The following is a 20077-nucleotide window of genomic DNA, read 5'->3' as shown; positions in this document are numbered from 1 at the left end:
TAACTGTCTTTCCCGCCTTATACGGCGTCCACTGTTCTTACGATGCCGAATACCAGCTTGCGGCAGCCCCAGAAAGGCTTCCGCCGTGGCGGCGGCAAGAAGTCATATCATGGGCCGAGAAATCGCACATTCGCTGCCTCGTCACGACAAGAGGGGACATCTGCAGACGAAAAATGGGAACGCACAAGACTAGCAAACTTGATCGACGAGAACATGGGATTCGCGCGGTACGAGAGCGGGAATCGTCGAGACGGGTGGCTCGTGGGTGTTCAGCCAACAGCGATCGAAGACGACAGGTTACCGCACGGCCGCGCCGCACTCGACTGCTACTTCACTGATGATAGTGGTTCCTACTTCAAAGCTACAGTCGAGTACGAGCCATACTTCCTCATAGGCGTCAAGAGAGGCCACGAGTCTGAAGTGGAGGAATGGGTCAAACGTGTACCGGGCGACGGTGTGGTCAAAGCGGTTCGAAAGATAGAAAAGGATGACCTCAACATGCCGAATCACCTACTCGGGTACAAACGAACGTTTCTCGAGCTTAAGTTCGCCAATGTCAACGACCTGATGAGTGCGAGGCGGGACATTATGCCTGTGGCAGAGAAGAACAAGAAGAACATGGATGCGATGGACGCATACGCCGAGGTGGCTACGTGAGTGGTGTTCCCCGACGCATCAGACAAGACTAACCTAGGCATCAGGGCGAACGGCAATTTTGACCTTTTTGATGATTCACGAGACGACGAACGACTAATGAACACTACGACGGATGCGAGCGACTATATAATGGACATTCGCGAATACGATGTGCCATATCATGTGCGAGTAATGATCGACTTGGGTGCGTGAAGGTGTCCATCTATAAGATTCCATCTAACAGCATAGATATCCGAGTGGGCTTGTGGTATTTTGTGGAAGCAAAGCATGGCGTGGTCAGCATTATCCAAAACCCAGAGCGCTCACTACCAGCCGACCCGGTGGTGATGGCGTACGACATAGAGACTACCAAAGCGCCGCTCAAATTCCCAGACGCAGCCATTGACGAGATCATGATGATATCGTACATGATCGACGGGCAAGGCTTCCTTATCACCAACCGGGAGATTGTGGCCGAGGATATCTCAGATTTCGACTATACCCCTACACCGCAGTATCCAGGTCCGTTTATGATTTTCAACGAGCCGAACGAGAAGACGGTGATTGAGCGATTCTTCGAACATATTAAGGAAGCACGACCCACCGTCATTGCCACTTACAACGGTGACTTTTTTGATTGGCCGTTCGTGGAAGCCCGAGCTGCTGTCAATGGCCTCGACATGTACCAGGAGATTGGGTGGAAGAAAGACAACGAGGACACTTACAAGTGCAGCTACGGAGTACACATGGATTGCTTTCACTGGGTGAATCGAGATTCCTACCTTCCCCAAGGTTCGCGAGGCTTGAAGGCTGTAACAGTCGCCAAGCTTGGATACGACCCCGACGAACTCGACCCTGAGCTCATGACGCCGTACGCAAGTGAGAGGCCTCAAACCTTGGCTGAGTACTCGGTCTCAGATGCGGTTGCCACGTACTACCTGTATATGAAGTATGTGCACCCCTTCATCTTCTCGCTGTGTACCGTTCTGCCTCTCAGCGGCGACGAGGTGCTACGAAAGGGAACCGGTACACTCTGCGAAATGCTTCTCATGGTGCAAGCCTACTCGAAGAACATTGTTCTGCCAAACAAGCATGTTGCGCCACGAGAAGCATTCTGGGATGGACATTTGTTGGATTCTGAGACTTACGTCGGTGGCCACGTGGAGAGTATCGAGGCAGGTGTCTTCCGCGCTGATATTCCCGTCGACTTCTCGGTGGATCCGACAGCCATTGACGAACTATTGAGCGATCTGGACGCCGCGTTGAAGTTCGTTGTGGAAGTTGAAGAGAACAAGAAACTCGAAGATGTGGAAAACTACGACGAAGTGAAGGAACAGATCACCAGCCGGCTGCTCAACCTCAAAGAGACACCGAACCGACATGAGAGACCCTTGATCTATCATTTGGACGTCGCATCCATGTACCCAAACATCATGACCACAAATCGACTACAGCCCGACTCCATGGTCGACGAGTCAGATTGTGCGGCATGTGACTTCAACAGGCCTGGAAAGACTTGCGACAGGAGACTTCCGTGGTCGTGGCGTGGCGAGTATATCCCCGCGAAGCGAGACGAGTACAAGATGATTCGGAATGCCCTGGAGAACGAGAAATTCCCCGGAAAATGGCCCAATTCGCCTATGCGCAGCTTCCAAGAGCTGAGTCTGGACGAACAAGCAGCACTCACCCGCAAGCGCTTGCAGTTGTATTCGCAAAAGATCTACCACAAGATTCACGACTCAACGACAGTCACCAAAGAAGCAATCATCTGCCAGCGGGAGAACCCATTCTACGTAAATACAGTCCGTGATTTCCGAGATCGTCGATACGATTATAAGGGCAAGTCCAAGGTCTGGAAGGGCAAATCGGCAGCATTGCAGTCCTCCGGGGCGCCGCCCAATGAGGTCGAGGCAGCCAAGAAGATGGTGGTCGTGTACGACTCCCTGCAGCTTGCGCACAAGTGTATTTTGAACACATTCTACGGTTATGTCATGCGAAAGGGCTCGCGATGGTACTCGTTGGAAATGGCTGGTGTTACTTGTTTGACTGGTGCCCGAATTATCCAGCTGGCAAGGCAGCTCGTGGAGCGCTTGGGACGGCCGCTCGAGCTGGATACCGATGGTATCTGGTGCATGTTGCCGGCGACATTCCCAGAGAACTTTGCCTTCAAAATGAAGGGCGGCAAGAAGCTCAACATCTCATACCCATGCGTCATGTTGAACCATCTCGTCCACGGCAAGTTCACCAACCACCAGTATCAGACCCTTGTGGACGAGAGAACACACAAGTACGAGACACACAGCGACAACACCATCTTCTTCGAGGTCGACGGCCCTTACAAAGCCATGATCTTACCCACTTCAAAAGAAGAAGACAAGAACTTGAAGAAGCGATACGCCGTGTTCAACGACGACGGCAGTCTAGCCGAGCTGAAGGGGTTTGAGGTGAAGCGCCGTGGTGAGCTCAAGCTCATCAAGATCTTCCAGCAGCAAATCTTCAAGTTCTTCCTCCAAGGGTCCGATTTGACGCAGTGTTACACTGCCGTTGCCAAGGTTGCCAACCAGTGGCTGGACGTTCTTCATAGCAAGGGCTCGACGTTGGCGTACGAAGAGCTCATGGAGCTCATTTCAGAGAACAGGAGCATGAGCAAAACGCTCGAGGAGTACGGGTCGCAAAAGTCGACCAGTATCACGACAGCGAAGCGACTGGCAGATTTCCTGGGTGAGCAGATGGTCAAAGATAAAGGCTTGAACTGCAAGTTTATCATTTGCTCGCGGCCGAGGAACGCCCCCGTCACCGAGCGAGCTGTTCCGGTAGCCATCTTCTCAGCCGAAGAGTCTGTGAAGCGGACATACCTCAAGAAGTGGCTCAAGGAGGAGCCTGCCGACACCGACCCTCGGGCCCTTCTTGACTGGGACTACTACCTCGAGCGTCTTGGCTCAGTGATCCAAAAGCTCATAACGATTCCTGCCGCGTTGCAGAAAGTACGCAATCCGGTTCCGCGCGTGCCTCATCCCGACTGGCTACAGAGGAGGATCAACATCAAAGATGACAAGATGAAGCAGAAGAAGATCACCGATCTTGTCAATGTCAAGGGGCCGCTGGAGGACATAACAAATCTCAACAACCCCCGCATGGAAGATCTGGAGGACTTTGGCGCCAAGCTCCTTAAACCGAAGAACACGAATGCTGCCATTGCTGCGTCTCAGCCGGCGGTGGCGACGAAACGCAAGTCACCGGAGCCAATTGAGAACGTGGACCCGATGGCTGCCCTGCCCAAAGTCATGCCTGACCCGTCCGAGGACTACCCAGCCTTCTTGGAGTATCAGAAGCAGAAATGGCGCATTCAGAAGCAGGCCCGGGTGCGCAGGCGCCAACTCTTTGGCGACCGCAGAGGTCTTACTGGTAGCAATATCCAGCAGACCTTCATGAAGCAAGCGCATGCCACCTTTATGAATACTTGGCAATTGCTCCAGCTCCGGTCGACGGACAGTCCTGGCATCGTGACTGCCTATGTCTTGATCGATGCGAGGGTCCACGCTCTCAAGGTCAAGGTGCCGCGTCAAGTCTTTCTGAACTTGAAAGGCAAAGAGCTGCCGGATATTGAGATTGACGGCTGTGAAGTTGAGCAAGTCAATTACACTCTGCCCAATGGTCATCCATCGAGTCACCTCTTCAAGTTAACTGTCCCGGAAGAAGTTTACTTCAACGAGACGGAAAAGTTCTCGCTGTTATTCAACCATCCCAGCGTTGAGGGTGTCTACGAAAAGCAATTGCCTCTCCATATGCGCGCTGTTCTTCAGCTAGGCAACATTTGTACCGTTGATGAGCAACAGCGAGGCGTGCTTGGGAAAGGCCTGGAGCAAGGATTCGACCTTCATGGCCTAAAGAGACCTGCCAAGGGGCGGACATACCTCGAGTCGTCGCCCATGGCCTACGTCTACATCTCCCATATCACAGCCGGAGAGAGGCAAATCTTTGGCATCTTCTCAACGTCCCGGGATGAAGCGCACATTGTCATCTTGCAGAGGAGCCGAGATTCTGGGCAAGACCTGCCCAACGTCACGCGCATCTACTCAGAGATGATGGCCAAGAGGGTTGAGGAAGCGGCAGGTACCAACTGGCAGGACTGCTTCCCCTACCAGCAGCGCGTGTCGTTCCAGATCAAACAAGTCACCACACGACGAAAGGCCCATCTCGAGATTGGCGACATTGTCAAGAAGATACGAAAGGACGAGGTGAGACCTCAGATGCTGGCGATCCAGTCATCGCAGTCCAACCAGCTAGTCCACGATGTGCCGATTCTCGGTGAATTTCCCGTGCTTTCTCTCAAGTACGATGCTTCTGACAGCTCTCTGCCACCGTTGGGCTGGCAGTCCGTTGTTTCGAGAAGGCTGGTTGGCCATTACCTCGGACTTGGATCATGGATCCTGCACCTGACGGCTCTAGCAAGGTACGGCGACGTTCCACTCTGCAACCTGGAGAGGGAAGATCCTCGCTTCCTGATTGATGTCGCGTACGCCAGGCGACTGCAAGCCAATGGAGTCGTGCTCTGGTGGTCACCGGGCCCTAGGCCTGATCATGCTGGGTATGAGAAAGACGACCTGCTCGGCCCGTTGGACGCCGTCAAACTCCCCAACGTCAACAACCCGGGCACCTTCTCCTCAGTATGTATCGATCTGGATGTGCGTAACCTCGCCATCAACACGATCCTCACATCGTCTCTCATCAATGATCTCGAGGGCGCTGACTCGTTCAACCCCACATCTGATAGCTCCGAGGTCCTCGCGTCAGAGAGTGCATTTGCCAATGCTGGTGTCGTTGTTCTCCGTGAGATGGTCAAATCATGGTGGGGCGAGGCCTGTCGTGGTAGCACCATGGCCGATGTCCTCGTCCAACACCTTGTCCGCTGGATTGAGTGCCCAGACAGTTTCATGTACGACCGTGCGCTGCACTACTACATGCAGATGATGTCGCGCAAGGCGTTCCAGCAGCTCATGGGCGACTTTCGACGTGTGGGCTCGCAGGTTGTCTTTGCAAACGCGAACAGGCTCATCCTGCAGACGACAAAGGCAGAGGTGGGCACTGCGTTTGCGTATGCCCAATATGTGATCAAGAGCATCAAGAGCAAGCCCCTTTTCCACTTCATAGACCTCGAAATCAAGGAGTACTGGGACTACCTGGTCTGGTATGATGAGTTCAACTATGGCGGCCGTGCCTGCCAAGAGGTTGTGGAGGCAGAGGAGCAGGACCTCGAAACGATTATGCACTGGCAGATGGCAACATTTCTACCGACACGACTACAGTCTACGTTCCAAGACTGGGTTGTCGAGTTTGTACAGTTGATGCATGCGCTGAAGCACAAGAGCGTCAACGATCCCGACGCGACTCCTCGCCTCACGCAGCTTCCTCAGAATAACATTGAGAACCAAGAAGGCCAGATCATTTCGGGCAAGGCCTTTGAGAAGCCGTTCAAGAGAGCGATTGCTGGGCTCATTGCGCAGCAGAAGCGTGAGCTGCTCCACCCCGAGCTAGCAGAGGACTACGGCTTCCCAACGCTGCCGGGCTCTCATCTCCCGACCTCGTCGCGTAATCCCATTCTCGAACTGGTCAAGACCATTATGCAGGTTTTATCGCTCGACAAGAATATCACGATGGAGGCGCGTCTCCTCCGCAAGGAGCTGCTGGCGCTGTTTGATGTCCGCGAGTTCTCCAAGGAGGGCACCTTTGTCAACCCGAGTGAGTCGCTCAAGATATCGCAGGTCTCATGCGACAGTTGCACAATGACGCGGGACTTGGACTTTTGCCGTGACGAGGACCTTTTCTCGGGCCAGCAGGTGTGGCGCTGCACCTTTTGCTCAGTCGAGTACGATCGTATTGCCCTGGAAGAGAGGCTCTTGTCGATGGTGGAATCTTGGACTGTCGAGTGGACCACCCAGGACGCCAAGTGCGAGCGGTGCGGCGCGCTTCGCGTGAACGACCTCATGGAGCATTGTACCTGCAGTGGTGCTTGGAGGTGTGTTGTCAGTAGGGAGGAGATTGGCAAGAAGCTTGGTGTTGTCAGGAGGGTCGCCAAGTACTACGAGTTGCGCATGCTGACGGACGTGGTGGAGGGTTTGGCGGGGAGTATATGAGGAGCCGCCTATTTGGATTTGGGGATTATACGAGGCGCATGGCACAGGCGTTGTGAGTCGGACTTGGTGTGCCGATGTTGTTTATTGGGATGTACTACGCTGTAGCGATACTTACCACTATGCGATACCACTATTGATTCTGAAGCCCTACTGTCATTGAACGTAAAACCTAAATGTCATTGACTCTGAAGCCTAACTGTTGTAGGCGATGGTTTTAAGATGAGGTGTTCTTGTCGTCCTTGGCCCCCTTGGTTTCCGTGAAGCTTTAGACGCGGGTCTCACGGACAGTTTGAATGGTGCTCAACAAGTGTACTTTCATTCCTGCAGCCAAGTCTTGAACCGTGCTAGCTTAGGGCTCGGAACAGCACTGGTTCTTCAACCAAGAATTTTACAATGTTGGCATGTCCGCCCTTGAGCAACTTTTGGCAGAGGGCAGATACAAGCTACCACCACCTGTGCGCGCAGTCGGTCAAGGACCCGAGAGCATACAGACTGGCATCGAACTCATCGGGAAAGGAGTCAGTGGTGAAAAACTGGTTGTGACATTATAGATGATGAATGCCAGCAACGGACTATCCGGCAAATCCACCACGTGCCATCTTCCTCGCACGTCCTTCCCGCCGATTGTGGTTAGCTCTCGACCCTTTGTTTGCCTCCTTGTTCTTCCTCGCGTTTGTCGTGTCCTTCTCACCCGTGGGCCCGGAGACATTCCCGCGTCCTCGACCCGCTCCTCCCCTGCCACGACCGCGACCTCTGCCTCGTGACGGCCCAGGAGCATCCGAGTTGTCTTCGTTGGCGCGCCACGACGTGCTCTCGATGGCGTTCTGCTCCCCGCTGAAGGCGTACTTGGCTTCCAGCCTTCGTCTCAGTGCCGGGTTGCGTGTGAGCATGAGAGCCCATCCTTCAATCGCCTCATCCGTCATACCTGTCTCTTCTCTAAGCTTGGCCCTGCCTGCCCCTCTCCTAGTCGCTGCATCCCTTCCAAAGGCCTTCTGGTCCATGTTCCATGCGCGATACAAGATCTCCTCGTTCCCGTCATTCGCACCATCGGCCTCCTGATTGCTCTGATCGACGGTCCCGCCAACGTCAGCAGCGTCGTACGTGTCGTCGCGCTCGTCGTCGTCAGGATCCAGCGCGGCGAGCGCGGAGAGAATGGCAGCCTTGTTGGGCGCGGTGGAGGACACCTCCTTTTCGGTCTTCTCGTGATCTTTACCGAATGTGACCTTTGACATGTCGGCGGAGAGGTTGTCAAACTCATCGTTATCATGTATGTTGCGCCGCGTGGGCAGTTGAGACGGCGTCGAGTGCGGCGCCAGATCAGGCGGCGGCGGCTGATGTGACGATGTGCTGTCTTTGTTAGTGCTGCGACCGTCCAATGTGCGGGATCAACGTACAGAGGCTCACTTCGGTCTGCGTTGGCCAGATGAGCCGACAGACTCTCGCTTAGCAGATTGGCAACGACCTGCTCCACATCGTCGCCGTACTCATCCAAGCACTTTGCGACAAATCCCGCGCCCAAATCTGGAAACAAGTCTTGTACTTGTGTGATCTGGCTCATTTTGTGCACGTGCATGTCTGCATCCATGTCGGTTTCCGATTGCCTCCCTTTGCCCTTGTCAACCTTCCTCTTGCGCTTCGGCCGCAGCATGGGACCTTTTTTGAACTCATACAGAGCAGTGATGCGCTTGCTAAAGTTCGCTGTTGCTGCCCCCGCGTCCTCCGCTCGCTTCAAAAGGACCTTGAGGATGGGCGTCGACGTCACAAGCTCGGAGACAAGCGAGTCGTTGACATTGAGAGGCCCAGCCTTGTGCGAGTCCGCCGCGGCTTTCAGCTCGTACAGCTGATCATTCAACATGGCCCATCTCTCCAAGTCGGTCAGGCCCACAAGACACAGATACACCGTCGTGATGATAGCTTTTCGAAGCGGAGGGTTCATCACCCGGAAACAGATGACCAGTCCGTCGAAGAAATCTGACCCGGCCAAACACTGCGCGCAAGCATGGGGCGATGCATGCAGCAATGGATTTAGTCGTGTCAATTGTGATTCCACCGGCTTGAGATCGCCCTTGATACCAGCCTCGAGCTGCGGTATGAGCTGCTTCTTGAGCGTGGTCAGGGAAGCCTCGGCAACAGGACCATGCTTGCCGAAAAGGTCAGCAAGAACTGGTGCCGCGAGTTTCCTGGGATAGAGTCGCGCGAAAGCGCTCAGACATTCGAAGCTCAAAAGTTGCGCTGGCGGTGAGAGGGCGAATAGGCGTGACGTGAGCTGAAATGTGAGCTTGCGCAATGACGTCGCGTGAGATCCCAGTGCTGCAGGACCCGAGTCGGCTGTCTCCTCGATGAACGAGACGATAAACTCGGCTAGAGACTCGTCTTGCTTCGCCTTCCTCTGCATCTCCACGTCCGAAAGCTGCAGGCATGCTCGTGCCAGAAGCTCCCATGCCTCGAGCAGCGAATCCCATTCCTGCGCGTTGAGATGCTGCCGCCATGGGACCTTGGGAAAGGGCACAAACGAGGGTAGATTGGCCATAATGCCGCCTAGAGTTGATTCAAGAACACAGAAGCAAGAGACCCAAGAGCTCAAGGGCCTTCCATATTCATAGGACACTTAATAAGACTGTCGAGCTCATCGCCGGATGAATCATCATGAGCGTCGCCTCATGAATCTGCCCCGCCAAACATCCGACGTCAAAAGGTACGTACTTCAAGAAGCAGGACAGCCCCGCTAGGACATGATAGGCTTAGCGTCCAGCGCACACAATCGGGCTGCCACATCCCACGAAATTCATTCTCGCATCGCGAAACTTTTCCCCTTTGCCTCTACCAACCCACTCTTCATCACTTTGCCGCAACACCACGTTCGAGTCGTGAAGAGATATTTCCGATTACCGCCACCAAATTAAACATCATGTCTTCCTACCAGAAGGGCGAGAAGGACCAGGGCGGTGATGCCCCCGTACGTGTCCTCCACATCTCTCTCTTGTCGTGACAATATTCTAACCTCCCAGCAACAGAAGTCCCACAAGATCCGCATCACCCTCTCCTCCCGCAAGGTGCAGACCCTCGAGAAGGTCTCGCAGGAGATCCTCGACCGCGCCAAGAGCAAGGACCTCCGCTTCAAGGGCCCCGTCCGCCTGCCCACCAAGACCCTCAAGGTCACCACCCGCAAGACCCCCTGCGGTGAGGGCTCCAAGACCTGGGACTGCTTCGAGATGCGCATCCACAAGCGCCTCATCGACTTGACCGCCCCCACCGAGGTCGTCAAGCAGATCATTGTCAACATTGACGCTGGTGTCGAGGTTGAGGTCACCATTGCTGCTTAAGTGCAGCGTGGCTGGTCGCACAACCCGGACAAGGAATGGTCGGAGCTACGGATACGAGGCCTCGCCATGCCTTGGTTGGTAGAAAATAAAAACATGAAAGACGCATTTGGTGCGATTTGTTTGTTGTTCAGTTGTGATATACATGCCTTTTCTGCCATGGTCATGCATGGTTCTTCCGCACGTAACGCCAGCCGCATCCTAGTCTAGATATTCCACAGTACGCAATCACGCGGGGGCGGCAGCTCGGGCATAATGCCTCCCTCGAACTCGCCCGTTTCCGCAAATGCCATCCACTGCTTCTTACTCTCCTCGTCGTACGCGTCCATGTCAAGCATCGTATCCTTGTTAAAAGCGGGCGGACCGTCGGGAAACCAGATCTTTGTCCACGCACCACTGGGCGTCACATAGCCTGGCTGGTTCTGCTCATTGTAGGTGACCGGGTTGTTGCGGAATGTGCTGAGACGACCGGTGGCTGTCTTGGTGGCGTAACTCTCCAGCGGTGGATGTTGCTTAGCACTACCAGGTGGATAGGGGTTTGCTGGAGCAGTGCTCGTGGCCGGTTGAGCGGCAGCTGAAGCCCCGGTCGAAGCTTGTGAGCTGAACGGATTGATGGCATTATTGTTGGTGTTGGTCTGTGTGGTTGTGGCGCCAAAGGGACTGGGTTTGGCGCCCAATTGTGACGGCTGACCAAAGGGCCCTGGGGTGTTGCTGGCCTGATTGCTCGCGGTGGCGGCGAACGGGCTGGCAATGGTTTGCTGGCTCGACGTTTGACCAAAAGGATTCACCCTGTTCTGGTCCTGAGGCTGCTGACCCGTCGTTGTTGCAAATGGGCTAGGCGCCGTATTTGTTGTGGGCGCTGTTGACGTGGGCGCAAAGGGGTTGACCTTGGCGCCGAGCTGACCGACTTGACCAAACCCAGAGCCGCCGGCATTTGCCTGATTAGTTTGCGCAAACGGCGACGAGGCCGGTGTCGTCGACACCTGTCCAAAGGGTGACGCTTGTGCTGCTGGTGGCGCGGACGCTTGACCAAAAGGCGACGCTTGTGCTGCTGGTGGCGCGGACGCTTGACCAAAAGGCGACCCTTGGTTCGCCTGTTGTGATGGCTGGCCGAAGCTACTTCCCGACGCAGCAGCGAAAGGACTAGGCTGTGGGCCAAGCTGACTCGGCTGTCCGAATCCTGAGGCGCCCGTCGCTGGAGGTGCAGAGGCCTGCCCAAACCCACTGCTTGGAGCTGCGCCAGCAAAAGGGTTGACCTTAGCACCCAACTGAGATGGCTGTCCGAATGTCGATGTGGATTGACTTGGCTGTCCAAAGCTGCTCCCGCCAGAAGCTGACCCAAACGGATTCGCCTGTTGGCCCAGGGACGAGGTCTGCCCAAAGGCACTGCCTGGCGGCCCTGCGGGTGCATTGCCTTTGGCTGCAAAGGGAGAAGCCCCTGCTGCTTGTCCGCCTGCAGCGCCGAAACTAGACGACTGCGCGTTTCCAGTCGCAAATGGATTGGCAGGAGCTTGGCCCCCTGCATTGGCGGCTCTTTGTTTGCCGACCTCAAAAACGCCGAATGGGGCGCCCATGGAGAATTGCTGGCAGGTGTCGTGTCGGTTGGGGTGTTTGTCCTCTGCCGCGACGATGAAGTTACAGGCTTCGGTGATATTGGTTGCTGCCGTCTTCATCTGTTCCTCAGCGTTCTTGTAAAGCTCCTGAGCTTGTTGGATCTGGAGGAGCGGGACTGTCAGTACTGGTCTGGTCTAGCATGTATAGGTAGAACGAACCGCAGCCTGGCCCTGCCCACTGGCCTCTGAGACGTAGTAATGAAGCCTCAGCTCCTCGAAGCTCTGCTCGCGCGGGTATCCTCCGAACAATTGTTCTGGCGCATCGCGACCGGGCCCATACGCGGAGAGAATCCACGACGGCGATTCTTGTTGGAGGTCTAGGCGAACGTTTTCGTGATTGATTCTGTACTTGGCTGCTGTTATGTCAGGCCCTTTTCCATTTTGTCTCAGCGTATTCAGGCAATCCGATTCGACATACCGTACTTGTCTTGGTTTGCATCATTTCCGAGGGGGCTGAACGGATTTCCTCGGTTCTGCGTCTGACGGCTCGAGTCTTGATCATGTTCGTTCTTGCACTCATCTAGCGACCGTCAGTCAGGCGCCCTATCCCAGCAAGCATCAATTGGCCAGACGTACTGCCGAATCTGCACCTCCCTTGCTGAAAGTACATGCATTTCATCGTGTCCTTCGGGTCGTGGGGATGGGACTGGGACTGGGACTGTGCCTGGAGCTGGAGCTTATGCTCGTATGCGGCGCGCCGAAGGTATGGGTCGATAACTCGCTACGTCATGTCGCCGCTCTTAGTCTCGTTGCATGGAGATTTATGTTTGAGAGAGCAAATTTTATAGAATGTGGGCGAGCGACTAGGTTAATTGATGCAGAGGTGAAGTTATCGAGTGCTGATGCGACGAAGGTCACAAAAAGCTCAGCCTCGCGGTGCCCGAGCTGGACGCGGTTAGCGTTAATACTTTTTGGTGGGGAACCGGCCCGCCTCTGCTAGAGCTGATCGCCTTTGACTTTGTACCAGAGTACCTTACCTAGTCCTTCCCCAGGGCAAAGCAAAGGCCACTCTAGCAATCTCATCATGCGCAGGCACAATTTGCTACTTTATAGTCTCGAGGGAGAACTCGATGAATGTAAGCTACCTATGCTTCATAGCCTCTTTTTACTAAACTAGTCCTTGTCAAAAACAAAGCAAAGGCTACTCTGGCTTTCCACATGCGTGCGCAGGCACAATTTACTCTCTTGACTATGAGAGAGCTAAGTTTGAGTCTTCCCCTGAGGGCCGGATGACACCTTCGGCCAGTTGAATCTAACTAAGTTAGGTACCTTAGGCAGTTTCATGGACAATCCAATGGGGAAGCGCCCCGTCGCCTAGCTCTTTCTTCTTCTATAAAAAGGGTGGCAATATCGCAGTGCAGTTTCGACACAATGTCGTAGTGGAGTTTCCGACACAGACTCGCCTCCCTTTCACATGGCAGCTTCAAATGCCAACATGAGCGAACATCCTCCTCCTAGACAGCCTAGTAGGCCAGAAGCAGAGAGACATTATCATGGCCTTCCTACGGGGCCTCTTGTATCTCTATGGACCAGCCTCAACTAGACTAAATAAGAATATTTTCTTAGTATATAAGATATTATGGAGGAATTATTGAAATATCGAACAAAAGTTCAAGCTTCAGACTCCTATACCACCCCATCTGATAAAGAATGTACTACAGCGCACCTTCATCTTCAATTTCGGTGGGAACAGCGGCTTTGGCGCCACTGGTGGTAGCGTTGAAGCTGGCTGTGGTGGCCGTGATGGGATCCCCAAACTAATATTGACCTGTCGCAAAGTGAGCGCACTATTAGCTTTGATTGAGGAGCAATAGCTAACAAAGTCCGCAGTGTGGCAAGCATGGGCACACCAGAGCGCAGTGTCGCTCGGTCCGTGTCCCCGCTGGTCCCTTGCCAGCTCAAATTCAACATGCCATCGCGGAGGCATCGGGAGGAAGAGTTATTAAGTGAGAGAGTGGAAAAAAATTGTATCATTGGCTTTATTTTGGTAAGGAAAGAATTTGTTTTTCAGTGGTCGTTGGGACGTGAGAAAACGTCGAGGTGATGGAGGAGGTCCAGGACTCCAGGAGCAGGCCGCCGAGCAGATTGTCGAGGCAAGTAGAGAGCACCAATATCGGGCAACACTAATAAAATGAGCAATATTAGGTCCTGAAGTCCAGTAATCGCTTGCCAATCTCGTTCAACAGCAAAGATTCGGAGATTCCAGATAAAGGATGCGGGCGGTGCCTCGGCACTTCAGCTCATCACTCACCTGCTGTTCCGCCCTCACAAGATCGATGCGCCCGCGGAGCCTACAGCGTCAAGAATGGCATCGACGCCTCTCTCTCTCTTCTGTGGCAGGTTTGACGTCTTGCGCGATAGCCTCGGAAGACCGGTCCATGACAGCAGCGACGCCGAAAGTCTTCATTGCCGGCTTTAGCAACATCCAACCCCGAGACCGTTCCCAGTCCATCGCAATCGGCCATCATTTTCTTACACTTTTAGGCCCGGTATCTAAGCCTACGCTCGAACAAAAGGATTCCTCATACCGAATTTTTCCCTTCTCTCTGGCTCCCACCAAGTGTCGCGCGAGCAATCGTGCGACGTCCCAGACGGTCACCATGACTGAAGTCTCGGCCACCCGCCTGTATCTGGGCAGCCTCCCACGCGAAGCTACCAAGACCGATATCGAGGCTCACTTTGCGACCTATAACACCGGAGAGATCCACAGAGATCAGGCATATGAATAGCTTTGGCTTCTTCAAGTACAAGGATCCTATGGACGCTCGCGATGTCGTTCTAGCCTTCCATGGATCGGATCTCATGGGCTCGCGACTTACCGTGAGGTTCGCTTGAGGCTGAGCTTTTCGTGATGTTCGTCACACCAGCACCTAACTTCACCTCTGTATCGACTAGCCCAGTCGCTCTCCCACAATCTATAACCTTGCTTTCTCCGACGAGGATACATTAGCTGTAGCGGCTTTAGTATCGAGTGAGTATGGTATTGACACTACCCTTGATAAGGATATTACTTACCAAGACAGACCAGCTCTAGCGACTTTATTATCCATAGCACTTATCTTATCGAGTGAATACGGAGTACATGTACGGTACTAATAGCTCGTCTGTGACTGACACTACCGGTACTCTACGTCTGTCCACGCCCAGAAACGGTTTCACGCATTATCCGCCAGCGTCGCCGCGATCGAGTCGCTAAAGATGCCCTCGACATACTCGGGCACCCTCCAGCTCTGCCACTCATGGTCGTACAGCGCCCACGTCTCGTCGTAGTCAGGCGTGCCGCTCCGCAGGTAGTAGCTGCCAGCGACGACCCACTGCATCCAGCCGGCCGTGTTGTCGGGCATCCAGTCGGCGAGGCAGGTCGCGTACACGCCCTGGTACTCGGTCTGGGCAAAGCCAAACTCGGTGATGAGCACGGGCGCAGCGTTGACTGTCGTCTCGTCGTCCGGCACCATGGCCTGCGCGCCGCCGTTGTACAGCGCCCCCGTGATGTCGGCGCAGTTGGTGGCCCTGGTGTCGTAGTTGTGCAGCTCAAAGACGATCTTGTCGGCGGAAAAGTCGTCAAACGAGAAGACCTCGTCGCCCGGGGTCAGGGGCTGTCCACGCACGACGGGCTGCAGGGTCGTGTCGTAGTTGAGCCCGGAGAGGATTATGAGCGGGTCTGGGTTGGCGTCACTGACGGCCTGGGCGCCCTCGCGCATGTACTTGTACCATGTCTGCCAGTTGTACGTCTCGAGGAGGGTCGCGTTGTTGCTTGGCTCGCGCAGCTCGTTGCGCAGCGACATGGACATGAGGTTTGGCCATGCCTTGCCCTGGTGCGTGTTAGTCGGTTGGGGTGGAATGCGCAAAGGGTGAGAACTTCCGTGCTCGGCCATGTAGGCCAGACCGCGAACCCACTTGTCCGCGTCAAAGTGCTCGTCTCCCCACCAGGTGTTGCCGTCATTGGCACCGCAGCACCACTCGCCGCTGGAGATGTGGTTGTCGAGGTTGACGTAGATCTCCTGGACGTTGAGCTCCTCGACGATGGCGTCAAAGACGTCCAGCCGCGAGCTCGTCGCGCTGAACTCGGGGTTGTTCGCGAGCAGCTGTCGGAGGACGGCCATGCCCTCCGTCTCGCCGAGTGCGTCGACAAAGGCGGACTGCAGGTCGGACTTGTCCTCGTCCAGCAGCTGATCGATCATCTCGATGGCGTAGGTGAGGCGGACCACGTTCATGCCCGTTGACTTGAGGTCTGAGACAATGTCCTTGATGGAGCGGTACTGCAGACCCTCGGGGACCATGACATCATTGTGGCCCGGCCAGTTGGTCCCAGCGACTTTGATGGGGGTATCCTTGGAGGTGAGGATCTCAGAGCCGGACGTCTTGAAGGGGAGGTCGGGGAAACCCAAGGCTGTGGCGGCCAGGGCCAGGAGGGGGAGAGACTGGGACAGCATTTTTTGGAGATGAATAGGACTCGTTTGGAGAGCCGAGGAGCTCGTTTCTGCCTCGTGTGTCGGTGGGACATTTTTATACTCGCGCGGTCGACCCAAGGTAGGGTCCTCGCCGACGCAGTGGAGTGCGATGACGACCAGTTCATCGGTGCGCTACCCCGAGGGGAAGGAGGATTAGAGTATTCCGCTCGAGTCCGCATCGGGCATCGGGAGAATGTGCGACTAAGGAGGGTAGCAGTGCCCCTCGCAGCGTGTTGTCGCATTGGGGAGACTGAAGGCATCTGGTCCAGCGAGTACAACAGCTCGACATTCCCTTGTTGACAGAGGGAACAAGAGTCACACTTGCTTGTATCATAAAAGCCATTGTGATCTGCCCATGAGACGTCTCATACGAGACGACATGGAGCAGGAATTGCGCTGGGCTGTTGGATCTCCTCATCTCCCGCTCCGAGACGAAGATACCCAGTGCCGAGCTGCAGGCACATCCCCATACCCCAGACCCCCCGCACCGGGGCTTACCGAGCAGGATGTTGATTTATGGGGTCCATACGCTCTCTCTTCGCACTCACTGGCTCGTTTGTGGCCGGGTGCTTGTTTTGAGGAGATGAGCCGGCATTTGACTGGCGCGCCAGTACAAGTGCCGACGATCCCATGGTCACGCATCAAGGGCTCAAGGCGGGATAGCTCATGGCGAAAAGAACTTGGGACTGATTGGGAGCCGATTTGGCCCATCGTCGTAGAGATAGATTGACGAATGCTTGACATTGAAATACCCCTTTTTAAATGGTTGCCCGATATACACAAGATCGGAACAAGACACCATGCATGCATGTGCTTCGTCATTCATAACCGGGCAGCTATAACTGGCCCGCCACTCGCTTCCCTCATCTTTTCACATTTTTTTTTCCTTTCTTCCCTTTTTTTTTCTTTTAGTCCTGCTGTGCCCTTCTAAACTCGATCAGAGGCCCCTGCTTGGCACTCGTAAACGTATCCACGAGCTGGAACTCGCTCGGCCTGTGTCTACCAAATTCGGCACCCACCTCGCCCTCACCCGGATCCCGCACGCCCACCGCGCGACGCATATCATACAGATAGATGGTCCTGGCCAGAGTGGTGCTCATCTCGACGTAGGCGAGACCCTTTCCGATGCAGCCGCGAGGTCCGACGCTAAAAGGGCAGAAGGCGCTCTGGGCGACAGCGACAGCATCTTCGGTGACGAGCGCGCCGTTCTGGGCCGACTTGGCGCCCGGCTGCCAGCGCTCCGGGTTGTAGCTGAAGGGGTCCGGGTAGTAATTCTCGTTGTGGTGGATGGTGTAGTGGGGGACGCCGACGACGGTGCCGGCGGGTATGTCGTGGCCGTCGACCCGGGCACCGCCGGGGAGGACCTCGCGGGGGAGGACGCCGCCGACCGAGGGGGAGAGGCGCATGGCCTCGTCGATGCAGGCACGGAGGTAGGTGCAGGAGGCGAGGGCGGGGCCCTGGACAATCTCCTCGACGTCGGAAAAGGCGCGACGCACCTCTTCGGTGACCTTGCGCAGGGCGTGCTCGCTGCGGACGAGGTAGAAGAGGGTGGCGGCCATGGCGGTCGAGGTGGTATCGGAGCCGGCGATGATGAGCAGGTTGGACTCGGCCCACAGCTCGGGGATGCTGAAGCCCTGGCCGGTTTCCGGGTCGCGCGCCTTGAGGAGGTAGTAGAAGAAGTCGCGGCGATCCGTGTCCTCGCCCAGCTTGGTGCGCTCGGTGAGTTGGCCCTTGCTGTAGGCCATGTAGCGGGCGCGGCCAGCGGCGAGCTTGGGGAAGAGCAGCTTGTCGACCTTGAGCTTGTCGACAATGGGCATGGTACCGCAGATGAGGTGGCGGGTGGTGGCGGCCTCGACGAGGCCGAGGGCGAAGCGGTTGTCGGGCTTCTCGAGCATGTGGAAGGCCTTGCCGTACGAGAGGTCGCCGAGGATGTCCATGGCGAGGTAGTTGCACCAGTCGCTCATGAGCTTGGGCGTCGTCCAGCCCTTGCGCTCTTCCGAGGCGCCCACGCCGATCTGCTCGGTGAAGGCGCGCACGTTCTGCAGAATGTAGCGCTCAATGCCCCGCATGGCGCTGTCCGAGAAGGCTTGGCTGAGGACGCGCCTCTTGCGGGCGTGGACCTGCTTGTCCCGGGTGTTGTGGGTGTTGGCGACGGGGTGGGCAAAGGCATTGTAGAACTCGCTCTTGCGGACGTTGCTCTTGAAGCCGTAAATGTCCTTCAGGGCGGCGCGCGAGTTGAAGCTGATGTGATTGGGGCCGAAGCGCACGACGGGGCCGTACTTTTGGTGCAGGCGCCAGAACTCGAGGTGGCGGTCGCCGCGGTACGCGTGGTACAGCTGGTAGGCGTTGGTGAGGGCGGCGACGCGAGGGCCGGGATACTTGGCGAGGGGGTGCAAGTAGAGGCGGTAGACGGTGAGGGTCAGGACGTAGAAGACGCCCAGGCCAAGGAGGCCGGCGGTCAATGTCACGGCGTTGAGCATCTTGGTGTTGTTACCGGACCATGCATGGACAATGAATGAGCAGTGGAAGACGGACAGCCACCATTCGAGGGCGCCAGACCTCTCTTAAAGCAGAGCATGACGCTTGCTCACCACCGCCATTCAATCAGACAATACCAGTTTATTAGCATACCTCGGTTCAGCGCGGCACACTTGCTGTGACCAGTCAGTCTGCACAAGAGTGACGCCTTTGCGTGGGACTGGCAAGAATAGGCTGGGCGCGGCTACGCTCGGGGCGATTGTATGGTGTTAGCCGTCCATGTTGGCCAGCCACGAATGAGAGGCCACATGGCGACTGAGAAGGGTGCTTTGCGGGGACTGCGGAATGCTCGCGGTCACGCGGAACGGCCGGTATGTTTACATTATGACAATTGCTGGTGCCGCAGAGGGTCCGAGGAGGAGGGTCACGATGGATCGGAGACTGGACGTGGAGGAGCCTGAGGGGGAGGGGCTGGACTCGCTGGAGCCTGGAGCTTGGGGGGGATCCAGTCGTGCGTCTAGTCGGCCAATGAGCATCGCCTGATAGTCAGCCTCGGGTTTGGCGATAAGAGCTGCGTCACGCCTCGCTCACAGCACTATGAGACTGTCAAGAGCGAAGTGCTCCTTTGAGAGGAGAAACAGGAGTAACTGATAATGCGTGGTACACAGGAACAGTCTTTTTGGATTGTCGCCTTAAGGAATACGGCAAATTTGGCAGCGTCTTTGGGCATAGGGAGGCCGGTGTGTCCTGTCATCTTCGGCTTTCGGGTCTCATGCAACCCCTGAAACCCGACGGGACCAGACTCACGTCTCCGGTCCATTACTCCATATTCTACGGAGTGCCGCTGCTCGTATTCCGTCTTCACGTCGCTTCGATTGACCTCACTCCTCTCGAATCTCACTTGAGTCCTTGAATGACGCAGATCTGCTGCACTTTCAGTCGTTCTAAGAGCTCTATACGATGCGATGTGCACCGCAAGGCCAGATGCTCCATGTCGTGACTTGTGAGCATTCACCAAGCTCACAGGAATAGGCCCAAGCTAGAATACGACGCTGGGCTCGCCTCACCGGCCATCGAGCGGTCATGGGGCAATGCCTCTTCATTCTGAGAAGAACAGGTAACGCCGTGCAGTGTCGCTCGAATCATCCAAACCAGCACACGTACCTAGAGACCGCCAGGCTCAAAGTTGGCATCGAGGTCACATCTGCCGCACAAGCTCCCAATCATTGCCGACCACGACAACGCCCATGCAATCTCATGGCATTCCTCGTATCGAACCCGTGATACGCAACGCCAATGATCTGGATGGGCAAGCTTGGACATGGCTGAGGCCAGGCGTACTGCGCAGCGCGTAACGGCCACGGGCTTCCTCTCGCCAGGCTCGGGGACAAGTGCCTTTCACGCCTCCTCGAGTCTAGGACGTCGACCGGAGGTCTGGTTTCGGG

General features: G+C 55.7%; 6 protein-coding genes across 6 annotated transcripts; 2 read left to right on the top strand and 4 right to left on the bottom strand.

The window, feature by feature from the left end:
* Positions 1-42: 42 nt before the first annotated feature.
* Positions 43-6770, top strand: J7T54_002997 (DNA polymerase epsilon catalytic subunit A-like protein; the record flags this gene model as incomplete). Its single annotated transcript, XM_051507709.1, has 3 exons — positions 43-653; positions 702-841; positions 895-6770. 3 exons carry the CDS (start codon positions 43-45, stop codon positions 6768-6770), a joined length of 6627 nt encoding a protein of 2208 aa, XP_051361074.1.
* Positions 6771-7342: 572 nt separating this feature from the next.
* J7T54_002996 (CUE domain-containing protein-like protein) lies at positions 7343-9300 on the bottom strand (the record flags this gene model as incomplete). Its single annotated transcript, XM_051507708.1, has 2 exons — positions 7343-8117; positions 8165-9300. The coding sequence occupies 2 exons, from the start codon at positions 9298-9300 to the stop codon at positions 7343-7345; spliced, it is 1911 nt and encodes a 636-aa protein (XP_051361073.1).
* A 378-nt stretch (positions 9301-9678) lies between these two features.
* On the top strand, positions 9679-10093 carry J7T54_002995 (small subunit ribosomal protein S20e; the record flags this gene model as incomplete). Its single annotated transcript, XM_051507707.1, has 2 exons — positions 9679-9726; positions 9785-10093. The coding sequence occupies 2 exons, from the start codon at positions 9679-9681 to the stop codon at positions 10091-10093; spliced, it is 357 nt and encodes a 118-aa protein (XP_051361072.1).
* Positions 10094-10296: 203 nt separating this feature from the next.
* J7T54_002994 (uncharacterized protein) lies at positions 10297-12322 on the bottom strand (the record flags this gene model as incomplete). Its single annotated transcript, XM_051507706.1, has 4 exons — positions 10297-11805; positions 11863-12059; positions 12122-12223; positions 12280-12322. 4 exons carry the CDS (start codon positions 12320-12322, stop codon positions 10297-10299), a joined length of 1851 nt encoding a protein of 616 aa, XP_051361071.1.
* A 2536-nt stretch (positions 12323-14858) lies between these two features.
* Positions 14859-16136, bottom strand: J7T54_002993 (uncharacterized protein; the record flags this gene model as incomplete). Its single annotated transcript, XM_051507705.1, has 1 exon — positions 14859-16136. One exon carries the CDS (start codon positions 16134-16136, stop codon positions 14859-14861), a length of 1278 nt encoding a protein of 425 aa, XP_051361070.1.
* A 926-nt stretch (positions 16137-17062) lies between these two features.
* On the bottom strand, positions 17063-18634 carry J7T54_002992 (Isotrichodermin C-15 hydroxylase-like protein; the record flags this gene model as incomplete). Its single annotated transcript, XM_051507702.1, has 1 exon — positions 17063-18634. The coding sequence occupies one exon, from the start codon at positions 18632-18634 to the stop codon at positions 17063-17065; it is 1572 nt and encodes a 523-aa protein (XP_051361069.1).
* Between the last annotated feature and the right edge of the window lie 1443 nt (positions 18635-20077).

This window comes from Emericellopsis cladophorae (assembly GCF_022114955.1).
Source record: "Emericellopsis cladophorae strain MUM 19.33 chromosome Unknown NODE_35_length_235423_cov_114_473664, whole genome shotgun sequence".
Taxonomy (NCBI): Eukaryota; Fungi; Ascomycota; class Sordariomycetes; order Hypocreales; family Bionectriaceae; genus Emericellopsis; species Emericellopsis cladophorae.
The sequence above is the reverse complement of the archived record's forward strand: the minus strand, read 5'-3'. Positions and strand labels throughout refer to the sequence as shown.